We start from the raw sequence: 24,295 nt of genomic DNA, 5'->3' as shown, positions 1-24,295 counted from the left end.
CCTAGCCAACAAACCACCCAGCGGGTACGTTAGTTTACACTTGCTGCTATGCTAACCGTCGCCTGGGTTTTGGTCAACTTGGAGCGTGACCAGAACAGGCTTGTATCCACTCAGAAAATGTAACAAAACCAGAGCTTGTCAAAGATGATCCACCAGGTGTTGAGGTAATTAATAGTGGGCTAAATGCTCCTCTCTCAGGCTACTTGAAGCAAAGGAATGGTTATTAGGAACATGCCTTCTACAGACTCTTTAATCTAACAGAGCAGGTATAAGACAATGTATTTGTATTCTTTCTCTCTTGTGTACAGCCTACATCCATGCCTGTGTACCACCATTTAGCTCTAAAAAAAAATCCTTCAAGTCTGATTCTTTTTCATTAAAAAAATAATTGACCAATTTCATCAAAACAACACTGCAAAGTGAGATTTGGCAGAACTCATGGAGACTGTATTTTTTTCTTGCCTGTCCAGAGTTTGATCTAGCACTAGGGGCAGGTGAGGTAAACAAAGCAGAGTCTTGAACACAAAAATCTGGATTGCCTTGACATGCTGGAAATGAAGCTAAGACAACATTGCTTTTTCCTCCGAGAACAGACTGGCCCTGTAAGATTGGTATCTCACACACAGAAGGGGAAATGAATTAATTTTTACTCAGAAGATAACTACTTTTCTCTACAGATAGGCACATCTTAAATACTCTTATTGTTTCATAAACTCCTGATGATCAGATAGCAGCCATCTTCTACATTATCTCCTGTGGAACAAAGTATGCGAGTACTCCATGGTTATGTTTTGCGTGAGCCATCTTACTCTTGAACCATCGCTGTCCACATCCGGTTATCTGCAATGTCTAATAAACCACGGATCAAAGTAGAGCCTGGGTTAGACAGCCTTGGCAACCTCGCCTTTCTGTATGAGCCAACTCAATAACATGGCTTATTGTAGTTGGGACACAGGTATGAGTAGTTTCAAAATATGAGTTCAGATTTTTGCTGTGTTTATTTGGGTTATCTTGTAAAGGGAACATTCCACAGTATGATGACATGCCATTATAACATACAAACCTGTCCTCAGAGGAAACCTAGTCACCAGCTAAAATTAATAAAATTATTACACAGTTTTGACTCCAAAAAAATCATGTAGTTAAGTCAGAAAACAGGAAAAATGAATTTTGCTCTTTCTTTCAAAAACACGAAGTCTTAATGAGGAAACTGCATTAGAGGTAATGCAGAACATCAATTCTTTTTTAAAAAGAAGACACCGCCAGTAAACGTTTCAGATTCACACAAGAACCTTGTTAAGAGGCAGTTTTATTTTAGTACAGCTCGCTTTTATCACTTGATTTTAGATAATTATCTTTCCAGTTAATCATCGTCTCTCTGTCTCATGTTTAGACTTAAAAGGTGCCTATCACCTTTGTATTTGAGTAGTAGAGATTGCTGGTTTATTTATATTTATTGAAATAATTATCTTCTTTACTACTACCCCAGATATTAAGTCAAGAATATCCTTCCTGTTAACTATCCACAAATACTTTGAAGTATTGTAGCGTACTTTGTTATGGTCTCTTGTTTTTTAATTGTAGGTCTGATGCCAATGAATGGAATAAAACAGGACTCCTTAGAAAGTGTCACATTTCCCATCTCTGGAGAACAGGTGTTTTCTTTACTTCCTTATTATTTCCCCTGACAGTTACCTCACGCCTGTGACAGTGATGCAGTCTTAACTCCTCCCTGCTGTTCGGTGGTATTTCACTGACAGTGCTTTGTTATCCTGGGATGACTGCTCAGAACACTCTGGAAAGTGATGCACTTGTCAAAATTCAGTTTTCAATTCATAGGTATTCATCTTTCAAATCATCCTGGCAGCACTCTGAGAATGGGCATGGAAAGGAGTTCCTCTAACACTGAAACTCAGGCTCCCTTTAATGCAGGATTAAGGCATACTAACCGAGAACCCTCCTGACCTTTCTCTTTCTTATCTAGAAAAGGAGGATCTCCTGACTTCCTGAAGGTATTAAAAAACACTATACATATATCCACGACCACTGAAGAACTATGCCCAGATATCATTTTGACTGTAAATGTGGCAATGCCTGTGAACCAATCAAAAGAGTAGAGATGTTTCAGAAAGATGACATCAACTGCCACTGTCCTCCAGCAAAAATTCAAGAACTTCATTCTTCCTCAGTCGATGTTTCTTCATTCTCAGAATCCCTCACTTTCAGCTGCAAGTGCTTCAACAACAGGTTTTGTATGCCTCTCCCCAGTGTAAATCCCATAATGCAGCTGGTCATCCTTTACAGTAGCCCAGGACATCTGCTTGGTGGAGAATCTTGCTGCCCACTCTCCTGAACTGTTAACAACAATGACACCCCCTAATCCCCCAACTCGTGTCTTCATGTAGTCTAATGCAGTGTCAGCAGCCATCTCCGGTGACATTCCTGAAAAGAAGAGCAAGATAACTTCATGGTATCTGTCCTGAAGTAAGTTTTAAAATTCCCTTCAAGTTTCACTCCTCCACATGTAGCCAGCCAAACCTAATTCCTCCTTCAACTAAATGGGCAAGAAATTACCAGTGTAACAAAGGAACTGTTTATAGGAAGGCTCTGGACAGTTGCTAATTGCTGCTATGGTATGGTGCTGCTACAAAGCATTTTATAGAATCATAGAATGGTTAGAGTTGGAAGGAACCTCAAAGATCATCTAGTTCCAAGCCCTCTGCCATGGGCAGGGAAACCCTCCACTATACCAGGTTGCCCAAAGCCTCATCCAACCTGCCTTGAACACTTCCAGGGATGGGGCATCCACAACTTCTCTGGGCAACCTGTTCCAGTGCCTCACCACCCTCTGAGTGAAAAATTTCTTCCTTATCTCTAATCTAAATCTAACCTCTTTCAGTTTAAATCCATTGCCCCTTGTCCTACCACTACACGCCCTTGTAAAAAGTCCCTCTCCAGCTTTCCTGTAGGCCCCCTTTAGGTACTGGAAAGCTGCTATAAGATCTCCCCAGAGCCTTCTCTTCTCCAGGCTGAACAGCCCCAACTCTCTCAGCCTGTCTTCATAGCAGAGGTGTTCCAGCCCTCAGATCATCTTCGTGGCCCTCCTCTGGACTCGCTCCAGCAGGTAGAAGCTATTTAAATAGCTTCGGATTGTAATTCAGTTTCAGTGTTTGATAGAGACTAAGGCGTCAACTCTATGTTTAAGACACAACATTTCTTACACCATCATTTGAAGGGAAAAACGCCAGTCTGCAAACTTTCAATCAAAGGTTTGTCACGAGCTAGGTCTAAAGCATTTACAATTTGAAAAAAAAAACCCACAGTAAAACAAGAAAAAATATCAGTCATCATCTATGTTTGAACTCCACTGGCCACAACGGAGCTCAAAACACACACTTCACATTGTCATAATTTATCAAAAGCAGTCATCAGCATTACTCTTCCTGAAACTTCTGAAAGTATCAGGCAAGATGAGTACTCAATGTACTGGACATCAGACAAAGGACCAGCAAAGCAACTTTATCGTTTCATTAGACTTAATTCATATTAACAGGAATGTTTTTTTCAATAAATCAAAGTTAAGGTGTACATCATACACACAGGCATCTAACAGCTGCAGACTATTTGCTCACTCCAAGTCTGAATATACTTTCAGGAATGCAGTTGGCTCTGCCTAATTGTTCTAAGATATATACCGTTGGTAATGTTATGCAGCTTAAGCTGCAAAACAAAAACTGACCTTCACGCCTTCCCTGCAAATTTTGAGTTAAAACCAAACAAACCCAACAGAGTCAGAATTATTCACAGCATTGGTGACTGACAGGATAAAGCTCCTTTCTTTGACGTTACGGGTGACACTGTGAGTATTCAAGTCAGTGGCACTGACTTCAAAGGGTCAGTATTTCACTGTTTGATTTTTCATCAAGACAACAGCTGCCACCATAGGACGGAGATTCCAACAGCTGTTAAGACGGGCAAAGCAATTCACTCCTGGAATATGAAAGTAAATTCTGCAGCACTGGTCCAAAATAAGATATTTACTATGCGAATTACTGAATAGCTGAACAGAATTATTAAAGAGCTCTATAGTTGTTCTTAAATATGCAACTTCAATTGACCGTTCAAGGACTCAGAAAGTTGTAATAACTTGAGGGTTTGTTTTCAGCACCTTCATAGAAACGGGGAGGGGGGAAGAAAGTCTATTGCTGGTGTATTTTCCTGGCAGCTGAGTTGTACCTCTGGGCAGGACGAATGAAGGCAGAGCGAGCACGGGCAGGGTGAACAAGTGCAAACCAATTAAACATGCGCACATGTAGGTTTATTTTCTTTTTACAAAAAACTTTTTAATTTGAGCCTCATTTGCCTTTCATACTGATTGATCACAAGCCAGGTAACTGCTATCAATGCATCAGTTTTGCAACGTAGTTAACTTCAAGCCAGAGAAGAAACTGGTTTACATAGTTTAGACTAAATCGAGCTTAGGCGGCCATTCACAAATTGAATTGCTAGGGACACAATACAGAGAGTGAGGGGAGATCACAATGTGTTAGAGCTTTGGGAAATGATCTGTAGGTTGTATTTTACGCTGAAACTATCACATTAGCCAAGAGATTACAGAGAAATGCACCCATTATATACAAACAGCTCTATAAAGCGTAACAAAAATATTCTCAGCTGTTACTTGTCTCTCTGCTTACTGCTGCTCCTATGAAAATGTAAATTGAAAGTTTTCCAATTACTTCCAGTTCGGTTGGTCTCAAAGCAAGTTACACTGTACTGCCCAAAAGCTCTGGTTTTCTAAAAATAACGGTGATTATCTATATTAATGGTTCTTCAACCACATGCAATGCAAGTATGTTGTCTGGCTATGTTTACAGGCTGTAATATAATCAAGGGTTTAGATGACAGACTAACTCATGAAGGTAAAGCTCCAAAGGGTCATCCCACAGTCAGATTACATTACAGTCACAGAAGACATACTGTGTCAGCTGTTTACCACATACCCCCCCAGTCAGTTTTGTATATTTTCCAAAACAAAACAAAAATTTGAATCACAGTTAAAACGTCTTAAAAGCATTTTTGTTGCTATAATTGGAGTTGTTAACATAAAAACCTTTGCAGTTTATTAGAAAGGTGATATCCTATGCTTTCTTATTCAGCTCTTATATCAGCTCTGATTATCTATCTCTAGCCCTCCCCTACTGCTTCCTTAAACACATCTTGCTTGTACTTGTTTTCTGTTTCTTTGTTCACAAAATTTTAAACTGGGAAAAAATCATTAAAGAGAACTTCAGTTAAACAAAGTACGTAATAATGTCTTTTAATGAACATTGATCTAAAGCATGATTAAACATCAAGCAGCGCAGATATTTCTGTCCACTTGAGGCTATTTTAGCTTTATTAATACTTTAGTACTTTGTTTTGTTTGTAAAGAGAACTGACCCATCCACACACTCCTGGGAGCATTCTGACAACTGTTATAGGATGATAGTACATAAACTGAAACCTGTCATTAGGCAACGTTTCCTATCCTCATTATGTCAGCTTACAGGAAGTTTGGAATATACCTTGCTCCATGTGATAGAGGACCAGTCGGGCTAAGACCACTTTCATAATGCTCTCCCCATGTCCTGTGGTTGAAGTGGCACCGGAACGGTTATCAGCATAACCTCCACTTCCTTTTCAGAGAGGGGCAAAAAAAAAAAAAAGGCGGCAATATTCTGTAATACAATTTACAAGCTCTGCATTGCTTAAAATAGGTATGGAGCATTTCTTCCTAAAGGTCCAGCAGTTCTGCACGCTTCTGGGAGCAAAGTATCAGTAACTAACTTCTTTCTCATTTCTGCCTCAGTTTGTAATGTAAAATATATGACCAACAACAGCTGGATGAATTCAGTTGCCAAGTTATGAGAGCTAGAAGAATAGTGATCTACTTATGGCACAAGAAGCAGGAGCAGGCCAACGCTTCCCAGGGATGGGCAAAAACATTTTCCAGAAAACCAAGGGACAGTATATTGAGGATCAGCAAGATTGCAATGGGATATGGAATGCCAGGTCATACAACATTACCAATTGAGAAGACATGAAGGAAGATCTTGTGAGGATGTTGGTGAATTGACCAAGGTTTGAGGGGGACTTATCGACAAGAGCAAAAGCAGGTAAGAGACCTGAAGAGCCTGGTCTCTAGTGAAGCATCACAAAGCACCCCTGAAGAATCTTGCAAGTTCTCACCACAAGCAGTGTTTCCTCTGTTGATCTCCCACCCTCACATCCCTTTTTTTTCCCCCCCTCTCGTCCTTGTTTTGCTGGCACATTCCACACCCTGTTCTTCACCAAGCTTCTGCTTGCTCAACACTCGTGCTTCTAGCACATCTCTTAAGAAAAATATTTCCCAGGAGCTGGGGAGGAACATACCACAGCACTATAAACAAGGTACTGGGGGAGGGGAAAGAGGCTTAGAAGAGCAATGAAAGTTTCTTCCCTTCTGTACTTTCTTCATCAGATCAGACTCTTTACACAGACCCCAATTTACATGTGGAAAAACACTGCCACAATTAGTCTGTCAAAGCCCCCTTTCAAAAGGCTCTAATATTTAAAAGGACAGCTAGCATTAACGTATCCAATTCTGCAGATGTCTATTAAGAGCAAAAGCTGCAATCAATATCCTCAACAGTGCCCAGATTCACTTGTCTTTCACGGATGTGTCCCATACTATAGGAGCCCTGAACATGATCTACGTAAGAGAAGGGTATGTGAAGTCAGAAGGCTGCAGTTAGAAACGAAGCTGAAAATCACAGGCAAAATGCAGAGTGTACCACAATATTAGCAACTTAGGGTGAGAGAGAAGGTTAGTATTAGTTCTATCATAATCATGTACTGCCGACAGCAGTGCTATTTGAGTTTGGAACATGTTTTACTAAAAATAATTGTTTTCCAAATCCCAGCTGTATGGTAGAACTCTGAAGCAATCAAATGGCAGGTCTGTCCCATGAGAGGAACAAGTCTAGTGAAGGGATTTCAAGTGTCTCTTTATACTTGGATAAGAGATCTCTTAAAATATTTTCTGTATTCCGCACCACATCTTTTAGACTCTGAGACAGTCTTATCAGGGCTTTCCAAGAACAAAAATTTACTCAAAAGTAGCCAGTCATTTTACAATTCTGGCTCACTGATACAACAAACAGCAATTACAATTACACCTACTTCTTTAAGTGTCAAGAACACAGCATCTTAGCATGGAACAGGCTACATTTTTGACTTAGCAGTAACCATGGTTGTACAAAAGTAGAGCTTTATCAGAATGACCAGAAAGGAAACACACACACAAAAAGGCAGCATTCAGGAAAGGACAGAAAAAAAGCAATTCCCATCCCTATTTTCCAGATAGAACAGTGGTGGATTATGATAATAATGGCATCACTATACCTCTACTCCCAATCCTTACTTGCAATCTCCGTGTTGTGTTAAGGAGCTTGAGTTTTTATACGTTTGAATGTTAGACCTCCATTTCAGATGTACGAGAATTTATTTTCATTTCCTTAATGAAAAGGAGAATGCGTAATACTTTTTTTTCTTATTTTTCTTTCTTAAATAAGATACCCCCAAAAAATGAGAGGTAAGACCCCACACCCCATACCTATGCACGCTGTGTCACCAACACGTCCAATCAGTTTATTAGAGAGTCCTCCAGTGGATGTTGCACAAGCTACACTTCCTTCACTGTCTATAGCAACAGCACCAACTGTTCCAAGGTCTCTGCCAAGAAAAACAGTTCACAAAATTAGGTAGAATTAAAGCATACCTGCCAAAGCATGTTGCATTTGTTTTCCAGGTAGCTTTAAAAAAGATGATTGCAAAAAAAATTACTGCTCATCATAAAGTTATTTTTTACCATGCTTCTCTTTAAAAAATAACAAGCAATGTGCACCAATTCTCATAGCTGTATACTTAATAGAGTAGAAAACACTTATTTTTTTTTAATCTTCTCCCATGACTTGTTTACCTTCATAGCACAGAAACTTCAACTTGGGGAGGAAAAAACCCGCAAAACAAAAGCACACAGGGCAGAAATATTTGTAGACATCATAGTTCTAGAGTAGTTTTTGGCTGAGACACACCTGACACACAACCTTCCCCTAAAGAGCAACTCAAAGACGCAAGGATTGTCTCCACTGTCTCAACAGGACATTAACCGGAATTATTAATGACAATGCACGTAAACAAGCAAATACGGAAAAGAAGAGTAATGCTATGAATACATTGAATCATTTCCTTCCTGTTCCTCCTCTTTCCTCTTCCTTATTCCTCTAATGTTTGAATGCCACAAAAATAAAAAAAGAAGTTATTTATGTGCTTTTCAACTAGTATTGTTCACAGCGCATCATCAATACGTATTTTCATCTTGGTACTCTGTAGCTAAGCAATCTTGAAGTTTAAAATCACTTGGCCAGTAGAATCTGTTGAAATTGCACATCAGCTTAAAAATCTTCATGTACGGAAGAAAACAGAATTCTCAACTACTGCTTTATTTCTTCAGCACAACAACATCATCTGTAATAGGCTACTTAAAATATACATGTATATTCATACTCAGAGAAAAAAGGCTATTGTAACTTACTGTAGCAGTCACTGCACTGAGAAACCAGACATTACTGAGAAGCCACAGTTTGAGTGCCCACATATTCCAATCTTGGCAATTCACGCAGAAACATAAAACAGTAGCTGGCTGGGAGAGGTATACCAAAAAAATCTAAATCCCTCCACATAGGAAAAGAATTTGTAACAATCCTTAAAGGAACTGCCCAACAGGTGACTGGAGCTTTGGAAGCTGCTTGGGCACTGGTGAGGGTCTCTCTATAGCCCCACAAAATCTGAGCTAATTAAAGCCAAAGTCTTTGTGTATCATAAAACCCACAGTCAATTTCTCAGAGAATCAACTTTGTGTTCCCTCCTGCTTATGTAAGATATCATACTGTCAGTCCCTACACTTCATTCACAGCAATTCAAAGTTGACTGATGAATCACAGGCCTTACAAACTGCTCTGACATTTATGTGGAGATGGACCTCATCTCAAACTGATATGATGGTGCAGATGGGCTTCCCACCCATCCATCTGTTATAAAATGATTTGCTGAAAAGAATATTAGTGAATTCAGTACTCCCTTGCACACTCACACGGTACCCTTCAACCAACTAAAGTTAGATCCTCCTCAGAAATTCAGAAAAGTGCATTCAGACGTACGTTTTCCTGGGTATGTGTTTACCTTAAGCAACGTGAGAATAATGAAACTACATATATCACATATGCAGCAGGTATCTGGTTAGGTACAAGGGCTCAATCAGTGATAAATAACAAAGTGAACGTGTCCCGCATACTTTATCTGTGGTGGAGTAAAAAGACATCTACACTCTATTTCTTAGTGTCCCTTTAAACTTGTTTATTGCTTCAGCGTCACATGTTTTCTGTGTTCATCTTCAGAACAAAGGCAAAGAAGATATAAACAATCTGTTGCATAGCTAGTTAACTCAGAAGCATTACCAAGGCAGGCAAAACTGGCCAAGTAGAGATACATTATAATCATCTATCATTAGTTAGTGACAGCAGCAAGAATCTCAACGAGTACCTTTAGTATACCAGAGGATGCTATTAGTATTAATGATTTTGTTTAATCAAGAATTATTCTTATGTACTGCATATACTGAACCATTCTATCTCACACTTGGATTTTTTCATTCCCTTTTCTCGAAATCTTTCATTATCCAGTACCCATAAAGTTACATGTACTTTTCTACTCCCACTCAACTAATAAAGCATCTGCTATTTTGTCTCTTAGCACTGCATCAGAAGTAGTGTTTTCTGTCGATTACTGTCAGGGTCTTTCTAGTTAATACCTCCTCGAGTTACTCGCACTGTGATTCACGGACGCACTAGTAGCCCATTTACTACCTTATGGCCAGACTCAATCCCCTGTCTGTGGGGTTCTCAGGGAATCTCCAGCAATTCCTGACAAGGGTATGGTCAGAATCTTCAGAGTGAGAGACTGAAAATAAACCAAACCACACCTCATCCTCAGCAAAAGGTGTACAAGATGCCATGTTGTACATGCAATGGAATCATAGGCTTAGAATATAAATGAATGCAGCGGAATTCATCTATGAATGCATCTATGCTATGCAGCAGAATGCTTCTAACCAGCGGAAGAGACAGGTCTCTTCTGGAGATACCAAACCTTGCTTGGAAAGCTGTGAACCCCCAAGGTTTCCAACATTGTTAGGACCAGAAGACTGGAAGTAACCAGTCTTTAAATTCCCAGTACGATCTGGTATTATGTTGCCTCTGCCTAATACTACTTCACCTTCTGCCTGTTCGCCTCAGGCAAGTTTCTGCATAATCACTGTAGACCTAACAAGGAAAAAGAACATTCCACATGCGATACAGGAACAAATGGGCTTGCATAAAAATTGACCTGTTTTCAACTTTGTGAATTTGTGCTGATGTCTTGGGCATTGGCTCTTAGAAAAAGAACAGTGTAGCTAAGACAAGAAAAAGTCTTGAGCCCTTCAGAAATGTACAAGTCTTCTACTATCACATATTCCAGAACAAGACAATTGCTGAAATTGAAGATGCCCAACACTGTTATAAGAAAAAAAAAATAATTACAGCAGTTATAAAGAATGAATGGACACTCAGATGCCATGCCATTCCAACTTACGTATTCAGGAGACCAAGTGGCAGCAGGGGCTAAGTCATCCTCAAAATTCTTTGTAACAATTTATAATACCACACAGTCCTTGGAAAGACCATGGATCAAACGAAAACCTCTGTTGGATACAAGATGAACTACGACTGAGACCTTATGGTCAAGGAACAACTTCGCTTTGTTTACAAGACCGTGTTTGCACTTGCCTCATGAATTTTTCCTTCTAGTACTTCACTGAAAGTAACATATAGCTTGTGGTTTACAGCCTCATTTCATGGACTTTAATTAACGTACCCACAGAAGAAATTTCCTCCTTTTGATCTACAAATTCTTCAGCTCTGCTCCTCTCATTACTACTATTTCACAGAACAGATGAAGAACTGTAATACAGTGTTTATGTAATATAACACAGGGTTTTCCTACGCCACAACCATTAATGTACAAACGGAAGCTCAGAACAATTTAGGATTTATGCCTACCTCACAGGCATAAAAAAACATTTTTACACCTGGTGATTCTCCTTCCTTTCCCATCCACCTCACCACCTTCTCCACTTTATGCGAGACTTGCTTATTTTTCAAGTGACTTTTGTTTTGCTGTTGTGCAATACCATCCAGTAGCAACTCTTTTCACACCCACCACTACGCTGAACTTCTTGGTCAATTTTTTCACTCCTATCTACAATAACCAACAGCCACAATCACCACTCAGAAGGAGTTACTGATCAAAATCTGATGTGATTTAATTACCTAATCCAGTTTAAAGACAAATCTGATTATCTACTTAACCAAGACCAGCTTTATTAATTTTTTTTTCCATGGACTTGTTTTAAAATGTGGACTGGAGATTTTTTAAAATCACAGTTCCTCTATGGAAAAGAACCACACGAAGCAATGCCTGCTGTTTGTTAAAGCTGCTCCACGCACTTCTGTAACTGGTGATTTTAAGAGCAATAACAAGTTGTAACTTTCTCCTCCATTAATCTCATAAAACCTATGCCATGTCAAAGCGATCGACAATCTTCTTTAGCATCAACAAGTTTGTTCAAGTGTGTGCCAATCACTTACACTTGAGCAAATTCACCGAAAGCTTCATTTTTCATTAGTTTCACTAAGGACATACCGTGAAGACTGTATCAAACCATGTAACACTCAGAACTGGAGTATTCTCAAGTCTGAATACAGGCCTTCAAGCTTTTTGGTGTGTTTTTTTTGTTTGTCTGTTTTGTTTTTTTTTTTTTAAATGATAGCACAAATTAAACTACCTGAATTTAAAAAGAAAAAATATTTTACAAAAATCCTACTTCTGAAACTCTTCAGGGTGGGAATCTGGCTCAAGGTTCTTCTTCCATCTCTCCTGGGATCTCTCGGTTATGAGTTTCTCCCCTGGAATCTCAGGAATACCCATGGCCTGAGCAAACAGGTGTGCACCATGGTCAGTCAGCAGCATGTGCTTCGTCTGCAGAAGACAGACAAGAGATTCATTAACAATTCTTGTTTTGCCTTGTACTGAGCAGTTTCGTGTAATCAGTCTTTATTTTTAGAAGTATCCACACAATTTCAATTTTTATTTTTAAACTTTCCAGATTTCTATGCCTATATCCTCTTCCACTAGCTGAAAAAATTTTCAGCTCTCCAAAACACAAACTTTCATCATTAGTAGAAAAGAATTGCATTTACCTATTTCATACTTATTATAGTGGGAAAATAAAAATTGGTAAATTTGCTCTTCTGCGAATTTGCATGCAACTTCTTTGTATTGTTTCCAGTCAATCACCAAATCATCACTTAACTGTTTCGTCCACTTAACTAAGAGATCTAGAAGGATTTTACTTGAAAGGAAAGAATGATAAATAAATTCCTGTTCTGTTTGAAGGTATTACACCTTGTAAAATAACAAAAAAAATGTAAATATCATATGCTAAAGTGTTTCTTAACATCAGCTGAACCATTTTATTTTAAATACTTTATTCAACTAGCTGCTACTCTTATAGACCCAGAATTTAAAATTTAAGAACAGACTATTGTTCTCACAGGTTTGACAAAAAACGTTTGCTCTCTTCTAACGACACTTCCAGAAGCTCTACTTTGATTCCTTCATTTAGCAAAGCACTTTGACCAGATTTTAAGTCAATTACCTTAGCTAATTTCATACGTTAAAGTCTGTACAGGTTGGTTAATTCCTATTTTAGAGAAACTTACCAGATAAATTTGTTGCTTTAATCCTTATACTTTAGTAGGAGCTCTAAAATCTTATTTATTTATTTTAAAATCCGTGTCCAAAAATACTACACAGACCACTACACAGCTGTTAATCACTCATCAGAGCCCAGGAAGGTTTTGGAGGAGAGGTGGTCTGACTATACAGTACGGAGTCATTTCAGAGCACAGCAGCTAACTTCAAGTGAGCTTTTACATCCATGCAGCAGCACGATACACAGGTACCAAAAGGGAGAGGTCCAAAAAGTAGAACCACATGACGCTGGATGCAGCAGGCCTGCAGAGCCAAGTAAGAGACCACAGTGGCACATAGTCTGCTCTCAGCCTGAAGCGAGGACACCAGAAGTTGGGTATTTCTGTGACATGCTGCATTCCACAGGACATCTAGAGTCTCTAAGCTTCAGCCTTTAAGATGCTGCAAACCATCAACTTCCCTTGATTTCTAAAGCAATGACAATCACTACCATGTCCAACCCATGGCACTGTATTGTTTTGAAGGATTCAAGCTGAACCCCGTCCCAAACCACAGACACTGAGCTCTGCTTCAGCTCATTACAGCCTCTGCACTAACCTCTTCGGCTGCTTACACAAGCAGGAAACGTAGCTACACTTCAGAAATATTCCTGAACAGTCATTCACACATGTGGTAGCTCTGATGTCAAATATTTTTGAGAATTTAAATGTCTTTTTATTGACAAATTAAGTCCTCGAGTCATGACAGCACTGCTTTAGGGAACAACATTAAGAGTTACAAGGAAGAAGTCCTCTATATGTGTGAAAGAATAGACAATATCCTCACATGCTGAGTGATCTTACCAGAAAATAAAAGACCTACCTATTTCTAACAGAGCTGGTGTTCTCCGACTTGAAAGCCAACTTCTTTGTGCAATACTGCCCCCCTCTGCCACTGCCACCAAACCACCAGCACGCAATCCAGTAATTCAAATCAGTTTTGAGTTTTGGTGAGGTTTTCTGGTGGTTTCGGTGGTAGGTCTGTTTGTTTGCTTGCTTTTATTTTAAAACACATTTTACTTTTGTTTTGACTTTATCTGTATCAGAAGGCTGTGTCCTCCATAACTTGCTTTCTTCAGCCATTAAGATTCTATATCATCATTTAAATGTTTTTTTTAAAAAATCAAGGTTTTATTGTAAAAAATGGAAGCTATTTCTTAAAACTTTTTCAAAGGGTTCCCTCTCATATGCATATTCTGATAACATACCCACCTTCCTGAGCTGCACAAACAAGAAACACTTGCATACAGAGGAATTAGCTTCTATGATAGGGTTTGGGTTGCTGTTGGGTTTTTGGTTTTTGGGTTTTTTTTTTTTGGTTTGCTTTGCTTTTTTTTTTGCAGTCCTCACTGAAAAGAAGGTCTCTTAAGGAGAATTTGATTTGGTTTTCTCTTCAATATATCTTGTCTATCAAAAGAGCTGATAGAACATTGCCAAACAACCCAAAAGAACATTTTTCTGTCTTTCTTCTACGGTTTCATGAATGCGTTTGCTAACTTTATTAAGTACCTAGTTTTTCTGGGACACATTCATACAAAGTAATCCAGAAGGAAAAAAAAAAAAAGAAATAAAGGGTTCCAGAGATCTTATTAACAAACAACAAATGTTGGCAATTTGTAGTTAATTCCATGGGAAACAGGGAAGAGAAAATCCCCCAAATTTCTGCAGCTGGCCTGAAATTCGGACGGTCACTGTTCATTTAACAATCCTGGCAGTGCACAGAGCTCAGCAGAAATTTGCACCTTTGCCTTGAGAAGTTTGTGTTCTAAGCTAAATTCACCTTTGTCTAATGTAAAGAGTTGGATGATACAGTACAGGAAAACATATACACAGTTCATGTATACCAAAGAATCAGCACTCTAATTTCCACAAGATGCCTGTCTAATGAAGTGTTGGAGCTGAGGGGGAATAAATGCCATTTCAATATATCAGTCTATTTTTGCTCACTACAAACAAGGATAATTCAACAGGAATTTAACTGTTTTCTCAAGGATCTGTTGAATTAATTAGTTAACGTACTAAAAGCCTTCCATCTCTAGAGGCTGCCATGTTCAATAGCACAGTAAATCATGAATGGAAATTATTCTGGTGCCCTCCTTTCTTCTACCTCATGAATTTGGACAAGTTGGACAGTGAGAACGCAGCAGCACATAGGATAAATGTGCCCAACAACAGTCTAGAAGAACTACTACTCTGGCCACCAGATGGAGCCCATATTGTTCCATAATAGGAACGGAAATACAGAAAACGACAAGCAAATAAGGAGGGTTTTTTGGTTGATTTGTTTGGTTTTGGGTGCTGCATGTTTGAAAATTCCATAAGGCAGTGAGGCATCTCAGAACCACTTGGAAATACGCATCCTAACATGCTTAGGACCCCAGGAAAACTACAGTCTTATTACCCATGGGCCATAGAGTTCAAAATATTTTTAATTATGCACAGTAAACCAAAACAAGATACACTCTGAAGTGTACTGTGAAATAGCCTGGGTTGCTGTCCCAGAATTCCTGTCCAAGATGAATAGAAGAATAACATCAGTTGATATTCCCATTTACAATACCTGATGGAGAAACAACAGAAGCTAACCTCAAGATAAATCAAGCAATTTGGGACATTTACTTTGAGCTTTGTCATCTACACAGAATTTTTTGCATCTGGGCAAAGAGTAATACACATTACCACAAAATTCCATGGTTTTAGGGCTATACCATTATATTTTGTCCAGTACAGTTGAATTTTATTACTTCCCTTCAAATTTAGCCTTAACATGTTTGAGCACCAGAAGCACCACACAATGACAAGAAAGACCTTACAACAGATGAGAAAGACAAAGGAGAGTTTTGCTTTGTTTTGGGTTTTTTTTTTTGTTTTGATTTTTTTTAAACACTTTGGAAAGTAATGTTCTCAAAAACCAACACCATTGCTTTGGCTTTTTTCTTGTTGACTTTAATAGAATTTTGTCAAGGAGACAACAAAAAAAAAAATCAGTGATTCTGGAATATGAACTGAACAATGGGTATTAAAAGAAGTTATCTATAGAAAAAAAAACAAACAAAATCAACATCATTCTCCTCAACACGCTACAAAACATCTCTCCCTCAGCCCTCCACCTACATTCTCAAATTTTGAAAAATTTGGTCTTGTGAAGCTGTCTACCAGCTATACTTATTTCTTTGCTCTAGCTAACTGACAGAATAAATCCCATGTGAAGGAACAAAAAGCTTATTCATCATAAGTTTTAACATTGTTTTCTAGTGGATACACATTTCTGAAAGTATTTATATTGAATACTTTAGTGAAAAGTTCTGATTTTAGAAGCAGAACTATCCTCCAATTAAGGGCAAAAATAATTTCTATCCTCTTTGGAGGCTGTTGAGGACAAATTACATTTCAATCATCTTTGTAGATCACCAAAAAGGTTTTGTTTCTTCAAAAGCCATTTTGAAAGATGAAAGAGACATAAATCCTCTTTGTTAATAGTGGTTTTGCAGATATGAATCCTTTTCAACAATGGGGTAGCTGCACTAGCGGGATGAAAAATTTAAACTTGTTGATCACTGTCACAGTCTATTAATGGTAAAACAGATGCACATATCACACAAATTACCTACTTCATCCTGAGTAATACCAGTTGCACCATTTCTGAAAAACAAGAGAAGTCTACTGTGGCAGGTATTAGAGAGACTTTTTAGTGGTGTAAAGTGGGATTGATTTCACATAGAAGATCAAGTAATAATAATTTTGCTGCCCTGGTAAGTTTGATTCTCTTGGAAAATGTGTCACCATCACGTAGTGTTTATGTTATCTCCTACCGCTTGAAGGCCATGACTTTGCACTAAGGCTACCATCAGATTAGGTCGCAATGGAGAAGGCCACCTAGAACAACGTAAAACCGTGTTATATGGCCAAATATGTTATTGGGTCATTTAATTCAGTTCCACGTCATCGCAAAGTCAACAGTAGATTATCCAACTTTATTCTTCCAAGATTAAGCAGAAGATATGGTGACATCACAAAAGCTCTTCAAAAAACAAGTGAACAAAAAAAGCCCTAAAATCCTGAACACCAGCTGGGGAGCTAGAAAAGATCAACACGTATAGGCCAATTTCTCCTTGAGCTTCCAATTGCATGGCAGAATTTATGTTTCCTTAGAATGCTATTTTTAATAAATACCTCTTGAAAACGCTTAAAATAAAAGTTCTTTATGGTCATGACCATAGTTTCCAAATACTACCATCCATTTCTCCCTTCTTTCCTGCTTTAAAGCACTACACAAACATTGAGGTGTATCAATATACCAGATGGAGTTCTAAGGGGAAAAAATGTTTCATATTCAAGTACATATTCAGCATACCTTTTCCATGACAAGTCGAGCAAGTTTTATTGGGTTTGCTATACATTTAACTGCAGATACTGCTCCAGACTCTAAATTTTTTCCATCCATGATAATGGCATCCATTTCTACTTCACCTTTTTCATTTAGAACAGATCCACAGCCTAGAGATTGAAAAAAAAAAAGAAAAAAAAAATCAAGGAAGAAGGGAAAAAGAAGTCATTAAGAGCTAATCATCAGGTGATTCAATTACTAGATCTCATCAAGCAAACTTTCTCTTTCCCAGTTTGTTGTCTGACTTATTTAAAGTATCTCCTGAATACAAAAAAAACAGCAGAAATACTGCCAAGTCTAAACACAAAATCTGACTATTAACGGAAGTCTCACAAGGTATGTTAACCTTTGCTTTCATAAGATGAAAAACACACTTCCGATCTCATCCAAAATGATATACTAGGTATGAAAGCTAAAACAACCACCAACCATGAAAAGAATTCTTTATCCCTCAGATCACTTCAAGTGCAGACAAAACTATTTTACCTTTACAGTTCTTCCAAAGGACCATACAACATAACCCAACAAAATTGCACAGTGTTCAAACCTATCAACAGATTAACGTCACATAGTATTCCAAGAAACTGCCAAAATTGATGGAGCAGAAAAGTGTCCACTTACTACCGTAACAAAAGCTTGAAATAACAAGTTCTTCATTACCAAATAAAAACAGTAGATGAAGGAATTAAAAAAAATAAAACACGAGTAATAAAACATTGGGTAGTTATTTTCTTCCACAATTATTGGTGCTATCATTAACCTAATTGAAAATTAATGAGATACAAAATGAGACAATGCAAAAAGGTTGGGTTTTTTTAATAATACCAATAACTATCACAAGGGAATCATCAGTTTTAAGTCATCAAGTGCATAAGCCTTGCTAATAAGGATGGAGAAGACTAAACCTAAAAAGAAGTTAAAAAAAAACAAAAACAAAAACGAAACAAAACATGGCAGTCTTACACAGTACCTCAGGTAGAAAGACTTGAACATCGTACAGAGCTACACCAGTTTGGTTTATTTCTGTTAAACCGACATTAAAGCAGGTCAGAAACCACTGTTAATAATTGTTGACATGACTTCTGTACCAATGTACTTCAGACCTGAAGACTAAATCCTGTTACAGTAGGCAACAAAATCCTGCAATCCTCCTCCTGTAATCTCCAAAACTCCCCCTGCTACACGCCACAAAAGTTATTTTTTGCCCCTCTCTGACTGCATAAGCTATTCCAGAGTTCGGTCCTGCATCATCTGCATGTTAATACTGTAATGACAGTTCTTATATCCAGAGTATTCACACCGAGCGAGTTCATACTGCTAGTCAAAGAGATCATATGAAGGAAATATAATCAAGGTCACCTCCTCATCACAAGCAGACCCTGACAACTTCATTATGCTGCACAAGTCACTAAAATGGTAGTTTTAGACAACAGTACAGCTTCTGAGCCCCTCCACCAAGCCTATATCAAGATGCATCTAGACAGCCATGGCTAAACTGTATCACTCAAAAAAAGAACACAACTTGATCATTTTGCCCATTCTTCCGAAACTTTATTGTTGTCTCTTAGCAATGCCTATTTTCCTAGCAATTTCCTAGCAATTTTCCTAGAAAAATATTACAGTAAAACTGATTTTTCTTTTACAAAGATAAATACCACACCGTGAGTTTTAAACAGCCACTCCAATCAGGGCTCTCTTCACATAGCTTGCAGCCCATTTTCACCAGCTACTGAGAACAGCTGTATCTAATGAGTGTTAACACAATTAGATCTATCTGGAAGTGATTACCAGACTACTTGCCATTTAGGTCAGCATAGTCAAACTTGAACAAGGGCTTATGGCTCAAATCCAGTTTAAGCAAATTTTGCTCAAAATTGCTCATTTAATACACTACAAACAAGGTATAAATATTGTTAGAACAAATTGAAGTAAACACCTTCAGGCAAAAAAAAAAATAAAATTCAACATAGATTCTACCACATCCAATGACTGAAATACAGCTATAACTGAACATTTTGCTTAACATACCAAGTGTGGTATATGCTTGTGACGTGCTTTTTCATGGTCTGAGGTCGCATTTATTCTTAATTAAATCTAAGGTCTGATCCTCAAGATATATGATCATTTTTAGAGAGACATGCACTGCTTATAGGTGTCAGTCCAGTGACAGCATGATATGAGAGCGCATGGCTCAGAAAAAACAGTATTAGTGACAAGATCCCATAAAAGAGTTAAAAAAAAACAAAACCACAACCTCGTATGCAAAACACAGAATACTGCTAGTTATTGTGATCCTACTTAGGATAAGCGGGCAAATGCTTCAGACTGTTGTGTACAAGTTAAATAAATGAGCCTAACCAGATCGTTATAAAGTAAGCTTTCATCCCTGAGAGTGACATTGAGCTAAAAATATATCTCTCATCTAAATAATTTTGATTTACAGAATCATCAAAACTAGTGTATAAGAAACCAAGAAAGTATGCAATTCTTTACACGGAATGATTAAGAAAGAGATGTAAACAATATTTAAGCTTAAACTTATATTGAAGTTGCTTACACATTAACATTGGACACCCAATGTCAAGCAGAACATCACTGATGAGATGCTTCTCAAAAACTTCCTGCCGTGAAGTAGCTGGTATTTTTAAAACAGTAAATCTAAATTCTCTTGCCAGAGAGACATTTTTGAGACATAGAATCATAGAATGGCTTGGGTTGGAAGGAACCTCAAAGATCATCTAGTTCCAACCTCCCTGCCATGGGCAGGGAAACCCTCCACTACACCAGGTTGCCCAAAGCCTCATCCAACCTGGCCCTCAACACTTCCAGGGATGGGGCATCCACAACTTCTCTGGGCAATCTGTTCCAGTGTCTCACCACCCTCTGAGTGAAAAATTTCTTCCTTATATCTAACCTAAATCTGCCCTCTTTCCGTTTAAAGCCATTATACCCCTTGTCCTATCACTACATGTTCTTGTAAAAAAATCCCTCTCCAGCTTTCCTGTAGGCCCCCTTTAAGTACTGGAAGGCTGCTATAAGATCACCCTGGAGCCTTCTCTTCTCCAGGCTGAACAGCCCCAACTCTCTGAGCCTGTATAACCCAGAAGCATAAAGAGAGCCAAAGGCCAAACAGACACTGATTTACTGACCTGAGCAAAACAAAGTCCTAAAGGCTAGTCACTGATTTAGAGAACAGGTAAAGAAAAGTAAAAGTTAAATGAGGAAATGCTACCTTGATGTTAATTATATAATAGCACACACCACACCTCTTAAGTTTGCTTCATGATTTCAGCTTGAACCCCTCTAAAAATCAAGATGTTCAACCCAAGTCAGTAATACTGAAAGTTTCATATGAAGTAAAAGCTCTCCCGTGCTCTCAATTACAAAGTGAGAAGGAACAAGAGAACCTCTGCAAACTAAGGATGCACATCACTAATAGCTTTGTTATCTAAAACACTGAACACTGACGGGTCTTTTTTTCCCATGTTCATTCCTGACATACCTTAGTATGAGTGGGGAAATACTTTCACTAAAATTCATCAAAATAATAAATCTGAGGTCATACAAAGAGCAGAAAAATATTTGCTATTGACATTAACATTAGGAAATCCAGTTATGAACTCTTACTATATAAATTCATGATTCATATACCATTACTGCATTACTTCTGTAATACTATTTGTAAAAGCACTAATCGCAATCATTAAGAGAAAAGCACATAAAATCCCCAAGAATAGTATTCCTGTGGCAACAGGTACAGGTCATGGCTTAAACATTGTTGCAAGCTATGTTCAAGTGCCTTAAACACATATTCCATTACCTAAACACATACTCCATTAAGGAGTCCACCTCTTAAAACTGAAGACGCATCACCGTAACAGAAGATTTACAGAACAGCAATACTGTAGCACAAGAATGGAATGGCAGGTATAAAACACTGAAAAACGAGCAAAGAGTAACTCATCTGCCTAAGTGTACTCATGAGAAACCACAGTACATAGCACGCTGTTTTATTACACAGAGAGATAAACTATTTTGTGACACCAATATTTACTCCACTGCAATGCATGTAATTCAAAGAAAATGCAAGCCAGCACTTTCAGAAGCATCAGGGCAAAACACTTGAAATACATGATGATTCTAAACCCACTAAATTCTTGAAAAATTACCTGCGTTAAAATGAGGATCATCTTCCATTGATCGCACTGCTTCCTCAACCGCATCTAAGGCACTGCCTCCCCGTTTCAGGATACTATAACCTCGCAGCACAGCTCTGACAACACCGGCACGACTTCCCTCTTCTCGTTCTTTAAAGATCCGGCCAGCTCCACCATGCACCACAATGACAGGCTTCATCCTGCCAAAGTCGTCCAAAGGCTTTCAGCTGTGCACACAGGTTACTTGGATTTAGCCTGTTTTGGAAAGAAGAGTCTTTAGCACGTGCTCCCTTCTACAGGGAGAGAGCCCTGCAGGTTAGTTAACAGATACAGTCAGCGGGACTGCAACTATTTTACCTTTTGGGAAGCTGAGCATCCATGCAAAGGAGCTCCTAATTCACATCCCAACTGGAGGAGGCCACAAGCAACTTGGTGCAACTTTGAGGTCGGCTCTGCTTTGATGGCCCCTTCCAGCCTAAGTTACTCTACAATCTTACAATTTACCATGAAGCCTGTCTGGTGACATTACAGGTTACACTGAAAAAAACATCTGAGTGACTCTCGATACCGCTAACTGCTCTTCATGTTAGATGGGTAGCCTCATTGTTTAAAGACAGTAACATAACCAGCAACAAAGAAAAGCAGCTGGCCTCAGCTGAGTTAACAGCTTAACCAACTCTACCGCTTAACCAGCAGCTTAACCAACTCTGACCTCTTGCAAAACTTTGTACTTTATGCAGGAAAACACGGCACACAAGGAAAACCTGCCAGTTCAGTTTTTTGCTCACAGGAGGCCACGAGCAGTAACAACAGAGCATTGCTACGCATTCTTAGTGATGGCATTCACTTTTTTCTTTCCAGAAAAAGGCAAGGGAGAAGCAGCCTCCTCTCCCACCAAAATCTAGGGCACCTCACAGAGGAAACTCTCCACATGAAAAGAGTTTCTCAGGGCCGGCTATTTTTGGAGGCTGCGAAGAACAAAATCCAACAGCCTTTCTCTCACCCCATCCGCAAACCCTTCAGGCGGAGCCTCCCCGCCGCCCTGCGCCCCTGACAGCCCCGTCCCCTCCGCTCCCGCACCTCAGGAGCGGCACTCGCTCTCAGGGCCCGCTCGCCGCCACGGCAGCAGGAACGCCCCAGATAAGGACCCAGCCCGCGCTGTCCGGGCACTACCGCCCGAGGTGGGCCAGAAACGCCGCCATGATCACCGAGGAGTCCGTACGCGAGGTCCTCCTCCACCGCACGGGCAAAGCGAGGCAGAACTCGGCACGGGATCCCCTCCGTGGCGGATCGAGCCTTCAGCCCGGGGCCGGCCTGGCCCGCCCCCGCGCCCCGCCGCACCACCCGCCCGCTCCCGCCGCTCCCGCCGCTCCCGCGCTCGCTCAGCCTCACCCGCCCTCAGGGAGAGCGGCAGCGCGGGCTCCGAGCCCACCTGCAATGCCCCGTCCCCACCGCAAACCGGCGGCAGCCCAGCGGCGCCCTGGACGCACTCCCGGCCGGGTGCCGGCGGCGAGACGAGACGGGACGGGGCGGGCCCGGCCGGCCCAGCCGCAGGGGACGCGCACCGCGGCGGCAGACGGGCAGCTCTTCCCCCAGCGGCGGCAGCCGCCCTCAGTAGACATGGCGCACCCCGCCCGCGAGGCGGGATGCCCACAGTTAAGATGGCGGCCTGGTGCCGCGGGCGCTCAGCTGCCCACCTCGACAGGGCTGGCGGGAGCGGTCTGGCTCCGGGCTGCCTGGCAGGGGGTGCCGCCGCATCGCGCCCTTCTCGGCTTCGTTTCCCCCTGAGCCGCAGGTGGTGAGGAAGGGAGGGAGGAAGGAAGCGAGTTCCCCGACAGCTCGCTCCCGTGGCGGGGCCAGGGCGGCGGTAGCTGCGATGTGACGCTGCCTCATCACCAACCACCTCTTGATTTACCCTCGAGTTAAAATTAGAAAAATGACACCTCTCCCTCAAATCGAAACAAAATAGCACGTCCTGGGTGTTTCCCCGTCCCCTCTCCTCCGAGCAGGTCGGGTCATTCCCTATTCCCAAAGCTCGGACTGTGGAGTGTAAGTTGAAATGGGCTGTGAGCACCGGGGAGACATCCTGTATCCCAATCTGCCGACAGGCTGGCACAAACCGGGTGAGGATAAACTGTATGTGGCCATGCTGATCCCGAATAGACAGCAAAGGCAAGAAATAAGCTTGCTGTTTCTTACTGATATTTTTTGTTTATGTTATAGGCTGCTGGTGGGACAAATAGTTGTTTGCTATAAAAAGAGCTACTATAAGTTCTTCCTGAAATGGAAAAGATATTTGTAAAATAGAGTTCATTAAAGACAAAATAATTCCAAAGCTCTTTAGCTTTCTAGTAAAACCCCAGAAATGTCTCAAAATTTATACGAACTTTGCCTGGCAAGCAACTGGCCTTCCTCCTTGACCATTCCTGCTTAGCTCACCACCTCTTTGCTTCTTTTTTCTCCATTTTGTTGCTCTTGGCTAGGCTGCAGTGTGACCAGTGAATGCAGCCTGCTGCGGCCACACAAGGAATCGAGGTGACGCGGCTGTGCAAAAGGACAAGGATTTATGGCAGTGTGCGGTCACTCAATTTAAGATCTGTTTTGGTCCTGAAGGTTGGTTTAAAATGAATGAATTAGTGTGGTTTAATTAAAAGGAGCTACTCTGGATAGATTTCATTGTCACTGATAGGATTAACAAAGGGGAATTTAAATTTTATATGTGAATTATTTGAGAATACCACTTGTTTTTATAGAATATTTATCTTGCTTTCAGAGGTAGTGTCAAAACAGGAAACTGACATGAGTTACATTAAATAGTT

At 40.0% G+C, this 24,295-nt stretch overlaps 1 protein-coding gene across 2 annotated transcripts; it reads right to left on the bottom strand.

Moving 5' to 3' along the window:
* Positions 1 to 1,177: 1,177 nt before the first annotated feature.
* ASRGL1 (asparaginase and isoaspartyl peptidase 1) lies at positions 1,178 to 22,907 on the bottom strand. Of its 2 annotated transcripts, none has more exons than XM_086608282.1 (7): positions 22,869 to 22,907; positions 21,489 to 21,731; positions 17,287 to 17,429; positions 12,005 to 12,159; positions 7,637 to 7,755; positions 5,568 to 5,678; positions 1,178 to 2,442 (listed from the first exon to the last, which is right to left on the bottom strand). In XM_086608282.1, exons 2-7 carry the CDS (start codon positions 21,673 to 21,675, stop codon positions 2,207 to 2,209), a joined length of 951 nt encoding a protein of 316 aa, XP_086464408.1. In that variant the 5' UTR covers positions 21,676 to 21,731; positions 22,869 to 22,907; the 3' UTR covers positions 1,178 to 2,206. The 2 variants fall into 2 exon arrangements, with proteins under 2 accessions (XP_086464408.1, XP_086464409.1); XM_086608283.1 differs by lacking the exon at positions 22,869 to 22,907 and adding an exon at positions 21,834 to 22,025.
* Between the last annotated feature and the right edge of the window lie 1,388 nt (positions 22,908 to 24,295).

This window comes from Tauraco erythrolophus, chromosome 2, assembly GCF_009769465.1.
Source record: "Tauraco erythrolophus isolate bTauEry1 chromosome 2, bTauEry1.pri, whole genome shotgun sequence".
Lineage (NCBI taxonomy): Eukaryota > Metazoa > Chordata > Aves > Musophagiformes > Musophagidae > Tauraco > Tauraco erythrolophus.
This window is presented reverse-complemented; position numbering and strand designations above follow the sequence as displayed.